General features: G+C 36.1%; 1 protein-coding gene across 3 annotated transcripts in view; it reads left to right on the top strand.

Annotated features, from left to right (window-relative positions):
* SNX7 (sorting nexin 7) overlaps positions 1–15136 on the top strand; it is a 675036-nt gene that overhangs the window by 615143 nt on the left and 44757 nt on the right. For all 3 annotated transcript variants that reach the window (XM_032422982.1, XM_032422992.1, XM_032422971.1), the window contains one exon: positions 8596–8748. In XM_032422982.1, coding sequence (XP_032278873.1) covers positions 8596–8748 — 153 coding nt within the window. The remainder of the gene's footprint in view (positions 1–8595; positions 8749–15136) is intronic.

Raw genomic sequence — 15136 nt, 5'->3', positions numbered from 1 at the left:
AATCTAGATGCAAAAACATCTTGTCGTTAAGGAGGCCGGAAACTTGTCACTGAGGCAGGTCACACTCCCTTGTAACAGGTACATGTCTTGCTCCCCACATGCCGCAGAGCACTGGACATACAGAAATGTTCTGGAAATGAGGATATTCAGTGTGAATGACATTTGAATTACTTACTTCAAACCAGAAAAATGTTTTACAGTTTTCTGAGAACCTTGAAAGCATAGTGCTACAAAATAATTGATTGAATCGAAAGAGGATATGGCCGAAAAATAGAACCAGATTTATATATTTATGTATTTTAATGAGTAGGATTAGGCATTCATTTTATTGGAACAAATGTTTTAATAGTTTTCAAATGAACCGCATCACTGTTTCCTGTTCTAAAAGAATTCTAAGGCAATTTAAGCATCATTAAAATATCACACTAAAAACCTTGGTAATAAAGAGAAGTCTGGTCTTGCCCAAAAGCTAGGGAGTGTGCATCAGCTGCACTGAGATGCAGAGCACTTCTCTGGTATTTTCCTTGTAGTTTTCCTTCTCCTCCACAAACATGTAGCTCTCATTTTTTGTTATTTAAAATGCTCTTCTGTGTTTGCGAATAATTGGTATATCCCTATCCCCTCCCTGCTTGTCCAAACTACCCAAATTACTACAGCAAAGTCACTTTGGAAGTTTCAAAGTTTAAGTGTGATCTCGACTCCTGTTGACCTCCAAAAATTATTTGATGCCCTACATACAACTGAGTGGTTTTGAATGTTTACATAGAAGTGCACCTCACCCTGTGAGACTATTCCTGTCGCCCTCAGGCCTTCATTTCCTATTTTACCCTACCCTACCTGTTCTCCCCGTTAATCTTCACGGCAAAACAGACTTTTCTCCCAACGCCCACATATTGTCAGTTGACAAACCCTGCGGATTCTGTCCCCCGGCATTTCAGTTTTCTCTTCTCAGTGCCCTGCATCAGGAATCTGATAGTTACTTCTGTCCCTGGGTCCTTTCCTTTCCTCAGACTCCTTCAGTGATTTTACTTGTCTTCTATTAAAGGAAACCCCTTCAGGACCTGGCAGCTGCCTGCCTCTCTTTCCTCATCTTTTGCAGTTCCTCTACTCACACTCTAGGTATTGACTTTAACGAACCACCTGTACTTTTTCAGATACTCCCAGGTAAATATGCTTCTAAGACTGTATACTGCTATTTGCTTTATATGAAATGTCTTTCACACTTCTTTATCTGCTTGATTGTTTAATCTCTCCCCTTGGGCATGAGTCCTTCAGTTTCTTCACTCTTCATCTTAGTTCTTTCTTCCTTTTTTTTTTTTTAATGAAGTGCAATCGACATACAATATCCTCTTTATTTCAGGTGTACATCATAGTGATTCAATATACACTACAAAGTAATCCCCATGATAAATCTAGTTGCTTACATCTGTCACCATGCAAAGTTATTACAATATTATTGACAGTGTTCCCTGTGCTATACATTGCATCCCAATGATTTATTTATTTTATAGCTGCAAGTTTGTACCTTCTAATCATCTTCACCTATTTCACCCAACCGTCAACCCTTCCACCCCTCCCCCTGTGGCAACCAACAGTTTGTTTCCTGTATCTATGAATCTGTTTCTGTTTTGTTTTTTAGATTCCACATATAAGTGAAATCATCACTATTTGTCATTCTCTGGTTTATCTCACTTAGCATAATACTTCCTAGGTCCATCTGTATTGTCACAGATGTCATGATTTCATTCTTTTTTGTGGCTAATATTCCATTGTATATATACACCACATCTTCTTTATCCATTCATCTATGTATGGACACTTGGGTTGCATCCATATCTTGGCTACTGTAAATGATGTTGCAGTGAACATAGGGGTGCATATATCTCTTTGAATTGGTGTTTTCATTTTCTTCAGATAAATACCCAGAGGTGGAGTGGCTGGATTATACAGTAGTTCTACTCTTAATTTTTTGAGGAATTTCCATGCTCGTTTCCGTAGTGTCTGCACTAATTTACATTCCCACCAACAGTGTTCAAGGGTTCCCTTTCTTCCATATCCTGGCCAACGCTTGTTCTTTCTTAATCTCTTTTGGTAATAGCTGTTCTGACAGGTGTGAGGTCGTACCTCATTGTTTTGATTTGAATTTCCCTGGTGACTACTAATGTTGAGCATCTTCTCATGTGCCTGTTGCCCTCTGTAGGTCTTCTTTGGGAAAATATCTATCCAAGTCCTCTGTCCATTTTTTAATCAGTTTGTTTGGTTTTTTTTATATTAAATTGTGTATGTTCTTTATACACTTTGGATATTAACCCCTTGTTAGTTACATGATTTGCATATATCTCCTCCCATTCAGTAGGTTGTCTTTTTGTTTTGTTGATAGTTTCCTTCACTGTGCAAAAGCTTTTAATTTGATATAGTCCCATGTGCTTGTTTTAGCTTTTGTTGCTCTTGCCTGAGGAAACTGGTCCAAAAAAATATTATTAAGACCAATGTTCAAGAGTTTACTGCCTATTATTTTATTCTAGGAGTTTTATAGTTTCAAGTTTACATTCGAGTCTTTAATCTATCTTGATTTTATTTTTGTATGTGGTATAAGATACTGGTCCAGTGTCATTCTTTTGCATGTGGCTGTCCAGTTTCCCCAATACTGTTTATTGAAGAGACTGTCTTTTCCCCACTGTATATTCTTTCCTCCTTTGTTGTATATTAATTGGCCATCTAATGTGTAGGTTTATTTCTGGGCTCTCTATTCTATTCCATTGATCTATGTCTCTTTTTGTGCCAGTACCATACTGTTTTGATTGCTATAGCTTTGTAGTATAGTTTGAAATCAGGGAGCATGACACCTCAAGCTTTATTTTTGTTTGTTTTTTGTTTTTGTTTGTTTGTTTTCCTTCAAGATTGCTTTGACTATTTGGGGACTTCTGTGGTTCCATACAAATTTTAGGATTATTTTTTCTAGTTCTTTGAAAAATGCCATTGGTATTTTGATGGGGATTTTGTGGACTCTGTAGATTGAATAGGGTAGTATGGACATTTTAATAATATTAATTCTTCCAGTCCATGAGTATGGAATAACCCTACATTTATTTGTGTTGTCTTTAATTTCTTTCATCAGTGTCTAACAGTTTTCAGTGTCCAGGTCTTTCACCTCCTTAGTTAAATTTATTCCTAGGTATTTTGTTCTTTTTGATGCAGTTGTAAATGGGATTGTTTTCTTAATTTCCCTGGTAGTTTGTTGTCAGCGTATCGAAACACAATTGATTTCTGCATATTATTTTGTACCCTGACACTTTACTGAATTTATTTATTAGTTCTAATAGGTTTTTGGTGGAGTCTTTAGAGTTTTCTATATATTGTATCATGTCATCTGCAAATAGTGACAATTTTACTTCTGTCCAATTTGGATACTTTTTATTACTTTTTCTTGCCTAATTACTCTGGCTAGGACTTCCAATACTATTTTGAATAAAAATGGTACAGTGGGCAGCTTTGTCTTATTCCTTATCTTAAGGTGAAAGCTTTCAGTTCACCATTGAGTGTGATGTTAGCTGTGGTTTTGTCATATATGGCCTTTATTATGATGAGGTACATTCCTTCTATATCTACTTTGTTGAGAGTTTTTATCATAAATGGATGCCAAATTTTGTCAAATGCTTTTTCAGCATCTATTGAGATCATCATCCTTTGTCTCTTTAATGTGGTGTATCACACTGATTGATTTGCAGATGTTGAACCATTCTTGCATCCCTGTAATAAATCCCACTTTATCATGGTATCTGATCCTTTTAATGTACTTTTGAATTTGTTTTACTACTATTTTATTGAGGATTTTTACATCTATATTCATCAGGGATATTGGCCTGCAATTTTCTTTTTTTGTGGTATTTTTTGTCTGGCTATTCAATCAGCCCTCAGATCTTCAGGAGAAATTGCTCTGTATATAGGTATAGATTTGGCATGTTCATGGGAGGAGGTGAGTTCTGGGTCTTCCTGCACCACAGTCTTGGATGTCCTTTATCTTAGTTTCTAACATGGACTAGATGGATGCTGAGTGAATGCTGCTGGATGAGTGAGTGAATGGGGATGAAGCAGATCCTACTTATCATTGTTTCTTCATAACGTTCTTCAATGAACATTAACTGGTTTCCTTTTTTCCCTCTACTCCTTCCTTTCTCTTTAACCATCCCTGCATATCTCTGACTTAGGAAATACAGCTCTGTCCTGGTCAAAAACATTTAGTGATTTACCATTTCCTGAAGAATCCATTTCATGCTCAATATCATTTATACCCTCAAGCAGTGAATATTTAATCAACCTATCCAGCAGCATTTCTTGTTTCCGCTTGCCTACCTCCAGACTCCAAACCTACTTCTTATCCATTCTGTTATCACAGTCTGTAGCATGCCGTTTTGTTTATGCCTTACCTTCATCCAGGTGTTTCTTCCCCAGTCCCTGCCTACTGAATTGACAGTCAAAATGTCCCCTGCTCCAGTCAGAAATAATCCTCCATTCTGTGTCCTCCTATATCACTTTAATTTTTTCCTCCATTGTGGTATATATCACATTCTGCTTCATATTATAGTCTTTAGTTTTTATTTCATTTTTGCATACATATATTCTAATAGATTACAAACTCCTTGAGTTAAAGCTGAATCAGTTCAGCCTTGAAATCCACAGGCAAGCTAGCTTGGTGTTGTTCAGTCAGTGTGGAACAAACATGGGCTTTGACTTAGGCAGGCCGTGGTTTGAATCTCTATAATGTCACAAAAGCTCTGCGATCTCTTTCCTTTTTTTTCTACCCGTTTCCTAACTTGTAAAAGGAAGATAATAATACCAAATTTGCAACATTATTATGCAGATTAAATGAAATATGTAAAGTATATAGCTTAATGCAATGGCCCTCGGCAGAAATGCAATAAATGGTTATTATTCTCGTTGGTATTACTGGTACCATAGTAGGGAGTCACTATTGGACAAAGGCTTTGTTTTGTTTGCCTGAGTTCTTAGTATTAATGGTTTTCATTTGATTGTGTGGCTAATTTCTAGCTGAATATAACTGAAGCTAGAAATTACCCATTAGCCTTGCTGTTAAATATAAATCTTCCCCCCGCTTTTTTTTTTCACTATCTTACAATCTTGTATTACTTATTCTGGTATTACAACATTTTCCTGGCAAAAAAGGTTGCTTGCCTCTTCTGTTTTTCCACTAACGGAGGGCCAAATCGCTTCCAGGATTTGTGAAAACAATTATTCAAGCCTTAATCCTTTTTTAATTCAGTCTTTTCTGTGCTATTTTGTCGTAGAGAATATGAATTGAATTTCCTACTTTTAGAGTTATTGAAACCTTCCTTGGCCTCCAGGTTCTGGCACATCTTACTCTCCCACTTCTTTTAACTGTTGTTGAGTGTATATGTCCTAAGCCCGATGGCACCATCCAAATGCACAGTTCCTTATACCAAAGAACTTGCTAAAATTGAAGTCAACTAAGGGAAAGGACATACTATGCTTTTGTAAATTATTAGGAAAGATAAGGTCCAGCTCATTCTTCATTTGAACTAGGTGCTTTGTGCTTATTATCAATTAGAGATTCCTAGAATTGAAATTATGGGAAGATGATTCAGTGTGGGGAAATACCTAATGTCTCTTTTCTCCTTTTCCGACTGATATAATGATGAAATCATCAAAGAAAGAAAAATTACTCCTGTATAGCCGCAAAAAATGACAAGACTTGATCATATATATTTAAAGCATGTGCATCATCTTCCACCCTGGTGAGAACAGATTAAGCAATAGCACTAGGAATGGACTTAAGACCAAGACCCTGGCAGAGGAATGCAATACTTCTAGAGATCAAAATACTGGAAAAGGAGAAGGAAGCAACTTCAGTTTCACCAACTGATAATGATGGTGATGATGATGGTGGTGGTGGTCATGGTGGTGGTGGTGGTGATGGTAATACATAACATTTAGTAGGCAATTGTCAGGCACTGTGAAAGACAATTAGTGTTCATTATTTCATGCATTTAAAACCCCTGTGTGGTAGGCATTGCTATTTTTATATCCATTTTACAGTTGAAGAAACTGGGGCTTCAACAGCTAGTCTTACCCAATGCCACATAGTCTATAAAGACAGAAGTGGGACTTAAACTGAAGTCAGTCTAACTTGTTATCAGTCTTCTTAATCCCAATGCTGTGCTGATAAGGCTACAGACCTTCTTTTCTGTAGGTGAGAGTGAGGTCAGAGAACAGGACAGGACTTCTCTAGTAGCTCTCAGCCAGAGCAGGAGCGCCAACCAGCCAAATCACCACTTCCAAGGGCTTTTATGAGAGGGAGTTGCAGATTGATCAAGGGAAAACTCTTATAAACCCCTTATGGCAGGGACATCATGTTAAACTGTCAGGAAGGGGAGAAAGATAAAATATATATGACTTAGATACTCTGCTTCCTAAAGCCAATTTTAGTAGAGCAGTCTGCCAGGAATCCCACTGCAGTGCATAGCAATTTTAGACTGCACACGCTAAGCAGAGGAGAATAATAGTGAGCTTACAGTTGGTGTGTGTACCTCCTGATTCTATGCAAGAGAGACATTTTGCTAATAATTTCCATCTGGCTATGAAAATGGCACAATTTCATCCAACAACCCAGAGGAGTGAAGTTCTCTAACCCACCCCTGAACTTTTTCCAGCACACCCAGATCCTGTTTGAAATATTTGGACTTTCAGCAATTTCACTCTTAGCTTATCCCCTAGCATCCACAGCCCACCATCAGATATCCCACTAATATACCATTAACAACTCTTTAGACGGATTCTCTAAGATTTAACAAAATAATCAGCCCAAAGAGTATACATACTCAAAAAGTAATAAGTGGCCTCACTGAGATAGTTAACACACAAAACAAGTAAGAAAATATCTCCTTTCCCCCGCAAAAAACATGGAAGTCAACCTTACTATTAAAATAGATCTCCCATTGGCAATGGAAAATTTATATAATACCAAATGTCTATTCTTAGGAAATAAAAGCAAATAAAGCTGTGATGAAATAAGGATAGAAAAGTGAAATTCCATAGCAAAAATAATAATGATGATGATGAAAATAATAATAAGAGTAATAATTCACATGAGCATTTGAAGCAAAATAACGTATTTTGATTCTAAGACATTTTCACATTTTAACGCCTCTGAAATGGGGATCTTCTTAAGTAATCGCCGCTTTCAGATACTTTCAGTCACACCACAGTGGTAAAGTATGATGCCCCTTTGAAAATATGAGAGAGACGGTGTCATTTCTGCTCGAAGTTTCCCGGCCTAGGATCTCACCCCATAAAATCCATGAATTTTACCACAAACTGCATGGCTCAGTAGGATATGGTCACCCGTTCCTTCTGTGACTTCATCTCCTAGAACCTTCCCTTTGTTGTTCACTCCACTACATGCCACGGCCATGCCAGTCTCCACGTTCTTCTCGGGCCATCCAGGCAAGCTTCCACTTCCAGGCTGTTGCCCTGTGGTTTCCTCTGCCAGGAATGATTTTTCTCCTGAGAGTCTCATGGTTCACTCTCACATTGACTCCAGATGTTTAATCAAATGACGCTTCCTCATTTAGGCTTGCCCCTGTCATCTTATGTGAACTTGCATCATCCTACATCCCCTACTTTTCTGCTTCATTTTTCTTTTTAGCATTAATTTTTCGATCGATAGTTCCTGTTTCATTTATCTTGCTTTTGGTTTGTCTCTCCCCGGTTGAGTATAAGCTCTGGTACAAGCAGGGATTTTTTTGTCTGTTGTCTTCACTGCTGAATCTCCAAGCCCTGGAAGAATGCCTGGTACAGAGAAGGCACTTAATAAACATGTGCTGAACCTATGAATAAATAGTGTACATAAATAAAGTATGTATAAATATATGTATTAATATGTAAATACACCAAATACAAAACAATACATTGATGGATTACATGCTCAGAGGTTGGTGGGTGAGATGGGAGGAGGTGTAAATATCACACTAAACCTGTCTGATGGCGCATGGACTCGGTGTCAGGCATCTTGAGATATAAACCTGCCTCTGTTACTAGCTCCGTGATGTTTGGCAGGTTAATCCCCTGGGCCTCCAGGTTGGACTGCATAATCAGAGTGGATGTTATAACATGTCAGTTAATTGATCCTTCTAAAAACAACTGAAAAATGAGGCCCAGGAATGGGAAGCTGGGGAATGAAACCGTACCTCTTAACGTAAATATTATCACCATAAACAATAGTGGTAATGAGACTTAATGCAAAAAATTTTGAGATAACTTGTAGTTCAATTTCCTCTGTTTTATAAATAGTGAAACCCAAGCCCAAGGTTTGAGGGACTTAGCCAAGGTCAAATGCTAATTGGTGGCAGACCTTAGAACTCTACTCAGCATCTCTGGCTGAATCCAGTCTTCTTTTTACCATAACTGGTTAGTACAAAGGGTAAATGCCAGTGACTTTCCAAACAAAGAATTATTCTTAAGCTGTTTTGATAAAATGATTGGCTTAGATTTGATGAATTCATTCAGTAACAAGAATACGTAGATCGTAGATTGATGCTTCTCTGTGATCTAATTCAGCTTACAGAAGAGATTGGAAAACTTGAAGATAAAGTGGAATGTGCTAATAATGCCCTGAAAGCAGATTGGGAAAGATGGAAACACAATATGCAAAATGATATCAAGTCAGCATTTACAGATATGGCTGAGGAGAATATCCACTATTATGAACAGGTAATTAGTGATACGTGATATTGCTTCATTTTATGAAAGTTATCCTCTCTAACTTTCTGTCTGTCCTTTGTTGCAAGAGTCTATTAAGGAACCAAGTGTCACATTCAAAAGCCTCCTTGGTGGCTCGGTGCCAAGAGAGTAATGCTGAACCCACCCACTGAAACAAATGTGTTTATGTGGAGGAAGGATGAAAGTCTTCCTTCTTACACAGCATGCCCCAAGTGCCTAATTTGAGCCTTGATGTGAGAAAGAAATATGATACCATTTTGCTTTATTTGTTTTCCCCATATTCTCTTGTTTCGGAAGGATTTGAATTTTTCAAAAGCACTTGGTAATGCTTCCTACTGATTCTCCTATCTTTCCTCTTCCTTTCCTTCTCTTATGTTAGAAAGGGTTTGCAACATGAGAAAAGGACCAGAGGTTTGAACGAGCAGAAAATCAAATCAGGTCCTATATCTTGTGTCCCTGCCGATTCCACCTTACCTTCTGTAGTTGTTCAAAACCTCAACAAAAGAGCATGCTCTTCTATTTTTTTTTTTTTTTAGTTCAGTTTAGTTTAGTTCAGCCCTTCTCTGTTTTTTTTAGTTCAAGATAGAACCTAGTCATCATTTTGCTTTTCAAATGATTATTTTTTTACAACTAACAGTTCCCCAAGGTAGTTGTTATTTTAAATAAATTTTATACTATCACTTTTTTTTTAATCTAGCATATTCTAAACATACTCTTCCTAGCAGGTACATTTTAAACATACATCTTTCACCTTATCTCTGGCTGGATTAATGACTATATGAAATTGGTACATTAAGAATATTATTTTTTATGCTTTGTAGTCTGTAGTGCATGTCAGTTTAATACTATAAAATACTGTATATTTTGAAAGATGAACTGATAATGATATTTTCATTTAACATGAGTTTCTTAAGCCCCTACTTCCAGCAGACCCTGTGCTGGGCCCTGGAGGGGACCACAGCATGCAAGACAAATACAGTGCCTTTCTCATGGAGGCACAGTCACCCAGGGGAACAGACAATTAATACAAAAGATTATAATAAAGTATAAGTCATTCTAGCTTAGAAAGACATTACAAAGGCATCTAACCTGATCTAGAAGGAATGAGGGAGGTTCTGCAGAGGGTGTGTTTAAACTGAGACCTGAATGATGAATAAGGTAGACGGATAAAGATGTGAGAAAGAGTTCCAGTCAGAGAAAACACATGCAGAAAATCCTAGAAGTGAGCGAACATGTTCAAATAACGGAGGTTCTTTTTTGGAGGCTGGAGAAGCACAGGTCGTGTTGAGTTGAAAAACAAGGTTTTGGTAGGGGAGGAAAAAGTTTTCCTGAACCCTCTTAGGGTCCTTGGCTAGGTCTGAAAATTAAAATGAGAAAGATAAATTGATAGGAGAAAAGTATACAAATTGATTTAATGTAAGTTCTCTGAGACACGGAAGCCTTCCTAAGGACATAGAGTCTGGAAGAAACAGACTTGAGTATTTTATGCGAGGATTGATGAAAGGTGGGTAGTTGTGTAGAAATCTGGTAGATTAAGGAGTATGAGGTAAGTATAATAAACAAACTTAACAAGTCCTGTTTGTTAGGTGTCTTCTTTGTGCTGCTTCCCTTTGATAAGGACGTCTCTTTCCTCTGGATATAAGGAAGGCACCTTTCATATGAGGGTTTTATCACCTGCATCAGGGGATGAGGGTTGTGAAAGGTCCAAGTGACTTTTCTGCTTCTGCCGTAGTCTCAAAGTACTTCAGCTTAAAATACTCAGTCTGGCCAGGTGCCATATTTTGCTGCCATGTGTCCTGAACCCCACTGGGTTGAACAGGGCCTGATAATGTAAGTCTTTTATTTTTCATCCTAAGGGAAATAGGAAAGGCCATTGAAGAGTTTTCAGCAGGGAAACAACAGTATCTATCAGACTTGCCTTTTAGAAAGGTCACTCTGGCTTTTATGGGTCAGAGTGCAACACAACTGGACGTGATGAGACCTAATCGTTAGGGAACAGTTGCAGCACCAGACGGAGATGTGACCTGACACAGGGATTTCATGGCAGTGGCCTAGAGCCTCAAGTGATTGAAAAGATCGTTTTCTCTCTCTCCTTAATTTTTTTTATTCTACATTAACAACCTTAAGTAAATTCAATTATCTCAAAGGAATTTCCCATAAGTCTCAGATTTTGAAATGGTTTAAAATATTTTGTTGAGTAAAGCACATTGACCACCATAGGCTTTATTACCCCTTAACTATTTAAATCCACAAAAAGAGCCTTCTCTCTCCTTTACATTAGAACTGTTCATTCTGATGTTACAGAATTGTTATGACAACCAACCAAAATAATTTATAAGAAAATGCCTCGAAAATTAAAATATGCAATATACTATAAGTGATTATGATTATAAAACATAAATATATTAGGGTATAAAAATCACATGACAAATGCACTAACTGTTTTTTCCTTTAAATAATAGGATCTGCAAAAATTTTTTTCTAAGTGTGGACTTTATTTTTTTAAGGGACAGTGTTCATAGCAATTCCACTGAACTCCAACTGAAATGTTTGGGTTTTGACTATACCTGTCATATAAATTCATATTTTTGTCATTCTCATAGACTGAATTCAGTTTATATAAAATATTGTTAAATTAGCATCACTGTGCCATATTGCCATATTGCCAATCTTGTTCTTCACAGCAGTTTATATCAGTATGTTTTTAACTCTTTCCTCCAAATGAATTATATTTCTAAATGTTACTAAAATGTATCAAGTGCACTGCATCTTAAATATGTAACTTTGAAGGAATCATTGGTTTTCTTTAAATTCAAAAAAACCCTACAGTTTCAATTATTTGTTGTTTTTCCCCTGAGTGAGTAACTTTTAGCTGATTTGCCGTATCAGTCCAAGCATAATCAGGAAGTTGGAGCCCTTAAATAATCAGGGCTTCCTAATTAGCACATAGACTGTGTGGCCTGAAACAGTAACCGTCTGCTGTTATCTGTTAACTTCAGAATATCTTAGATATACAGGGAAGTGAAATGTTCCAGAATCTTTCCATTTCCTTTTTTAATTTAATCACATTATTACGGAAATACTTTTTTTTTTTTAATCAACATTTGCAAATATAAATCCCCGAAGGGGTTTGTTCCTAGTATGATAGATGAATTGGGGTATAAACATTTGCCTTTGGACTTGTTTTATGAAGTGAAATGGTCACAGCTCGTTTATAACTTAAAATTTAAATCTCAAAGTGAGAGAGGAAAATCAGATTATAAATATGAGGCATGGGTCTGTATAGGAAACCAGCTATTGTCATATTGAAATGTAGTATTTAGATGTGTGAATTTACTTGGAGACAGTTGATATCAAATATAAAACAGGTATCTCCAAGCGAACTCTAAATAAGTAAAATGAAGCTATTTCCATTTTGTCCTATATGACCGATAATTAGAATTAAGAATGAATTTCACTTATTTTTAAAAACAAGAATTAACAAAGCATTACAACAAAATTCCAAATGAACATGGGTGAGTAATTTCAAAGTATATTGGTACCCAAATAACCAAAGAAAATTACTTCCTGATAAAATGTGGAGGGATGTTAAAACCATAAAACATGACATGCTAGATTAAGTGCATGGACATTTTCTAATTGTTCTCTGGTAGGTACAGAAGTGTGTCTGTTTATGTGGTTGTTTATGCTGATGTTAATGATGATGATTATGATGACGGTGGAGAGATTTGAAAGGAAGTGGTCTTTGGTAGGTATTGCAAACTGAAAGAATATACTCTTTGAAAGTTCAATTTTAATATCATAGTGAAAAGATCACATAATGTTAATTTTTGCCAAATAAACCAGTTTATAGTTAAGTGAATATAATACTTAAGTGAATGTAATACTTAAAGTAATGTAATTTATGCCTTTGTGCAGTTTACTGTATGATATTAATGTATGGAAGTCCTTGTTGCATAGTTTTATTTTTGTGGTTATAAAATTAATATATGTGCGCACTAAAAACAAACAAAAACAACAACAAAAGCTAGGTACACTAATATATAAATTAAAAATAAAGAATGCCTGTAACCTTTTCTCCTAGAGAGAGTGGCATATTTAAATACAATTATAGAAAAATAATTTGCTATGTTCAGGTCAAAATATTTTAAGATTTCTACATGACCCTTTCTGAATGTGTCTTCAGAAAAACATGATGACTTATTTATTCTGTGTCATGATGATTACAGTGGGTATGTGTTATTTTGCATTCCATATTTCTCATTTGTTTACTTTTCTGTATAATGTATAATCTTAACATAATACAATCATGTTAATGTACTTCTATTAGCAAAGGTAACAACTAATAGTTGAACCTCTATGTTATTTTTTTGCTGTCACAGACAATACTATTACAAATAATTATGAACATTAGACTTTAAAAACTTTCTGGATAAGAATTTCAAGAAATAACTAGGCCAGAGGACATTTCATTTCAAATTGTATCAATCTTATTTAAGAATGTCAGTTGTCTCATGTCAAATCATTCCTTTAAGATTCTGTTACCATCAAAATCCTGTGCTAAGCACTATGGAGCATCCAAATTCAAACTTTAAATCTTGCCATTCGGACCTTAGAATTTACTGGGGAAGAACAGTAAGTCTATGTATTTTTCACTTGATTACTATGGCTTTGTTTTAATGGAAGAGTATTTAAATTAGTTTTATTTACTTGAATTGTAATGAACAGATTTAATCGAAGGGTTCTATCACTATGGAATAATACAAATATATGTGTCGACATGGAAGTGTTGGAAACAAAAAAATTATTATAGCGTAGGACATTTTCTGGAAAATAAATGAAGAAAGAAAAAAATCATTGCAAAAGTATACCATCTAGCCAGATGAATAATACAGCTAATGTTTTCCTAAAATCCAAGAGTAGTTATTTATGGACCACTTGAAAATTAGAGAAATTTTAAAAAGACACACAAACATATATATATGTTTTTTCAATTCAGGGGTGCACTACATAGTTTGGAATGTGTTATAAATTTTGTAAATTTAAAACACCTTGGTCCAGGTAAAGAGAGCTCCCAAGCATGGTGACTTGAGGAGGTCAGTCTATATTAATAATGATTATAAAACTGCCAGATAAGCAGAATTCTGGGTGGCATTTAGATTTCTGTCCAAAATTTCATTCTTCTTTTGAAAACTGGGATCAGATAAGTGATGGACTCTGTTCATCTACATGAATTAAAAGAAGCAGTGAGGGGGAATAGCTTCCTTAGACTTGATTCCATCCAACAGAGAGGAACTGTTCTAGAACATGACAGAAACCTGGGAAGAAAGTACCCTTTTCACATTCTGGGAGGCAAGAGCAAAGGAAGGAAACCCTGGCCATTTTCAGTCATACTCCCTAGAATTTAGTAAAGTGGTTTTAAAAAGTTACAGAAAATTTAGTTGTAATTGCAAAGTCACAGACTGAAAAAGAGAATATGACATAAGAGGAATGAACGATTCTAAAAAGTAAAAGGGAAGCAGTTAAAGAATCAGATATGATCATACCTGCAGACCATGGACTATGAAAGGCAAAGACGCAACAGGATACAAACGTGAAGACAGAGGAAACAGTGTCAGGAGTCACATTTCAGGAAGAAGTGAGGTTTGGGAGAAAAAAGTGAATGACTTCCAAAGAGTATCAAAGTCCCATGGAAGTGGGTGTTGAGGAGCCTCTTTGGATGCAAGAAAGCTAGGAATTAATAAGCTCTAATAAAATTAGTAAAGTGAACCTCTAATGGAAACCATGTTATGGAAGCTGAAAAGACAGAACTACTTCAATTCTATTTCATTCCTGTTTTCTCCATCAAGGAGAATGAAAGTATAAGTTGAAAGATTTAGGCAAGTATAAATAAAAGGTAACTAAAATCCAGTATATTTGAAGAGATAATAAAACAACAGCTATCCATTTCCAGTGAAAGAGGAGTCTGGGTAAATTCTCTTTTCCAGTGAGCGATGCCAAAGCCCTTCTTTTACCAGCCCCAAAGCAGTGCTTACCAAGCCTTAGTTGTAGCCCTTAGTTCTAAACTGACTTAAGTCAGGAAGATCAACAGACTTCTGCTCACCCAGGAGAAATGCAGACTGTTTTTCTTTCCTAGGTAAATACTAAAATTAGTTTCAGAGGAAGTTTTGGGTAATGCTGGAACAATGACTCAGGTGATACAGGTGTATGTTCCCCTACTATTGCAAATAAGAAGGTAGATATTATCCTCTACATTGATGACAGGGTCCTGCTTTCATATTCCAAGTTGTAAATCTACCTCTAACTAGTTTTTTTCCAAAGGAATCTTTATACTCAAGCCAAAATTATTTCACAATAAAATTATCTTCAGCATGTGAAA

This window comes from Phoca vitulina, unplaced genomic scaffold (assembly GCF_004348235.1).
Source record: "Phoca vitulina isolate PV1807 unplaced genomic scaffold, GSC_HSeal_1.0 scaffold2, whole genome shotgun sequence".
In the NCBI taxonomy this organism is placed as follows: domain Eukaryota; kingdom Metazoa; phylum Chordata; class Mammalia; order Carnivora; family Phocidae; genus Phoca; species Phoca vitulina.
Note: the sequence above shows the minus strand (reverse complement) of the source record. Positions and strands in the feature narration are given on the sequence as shown.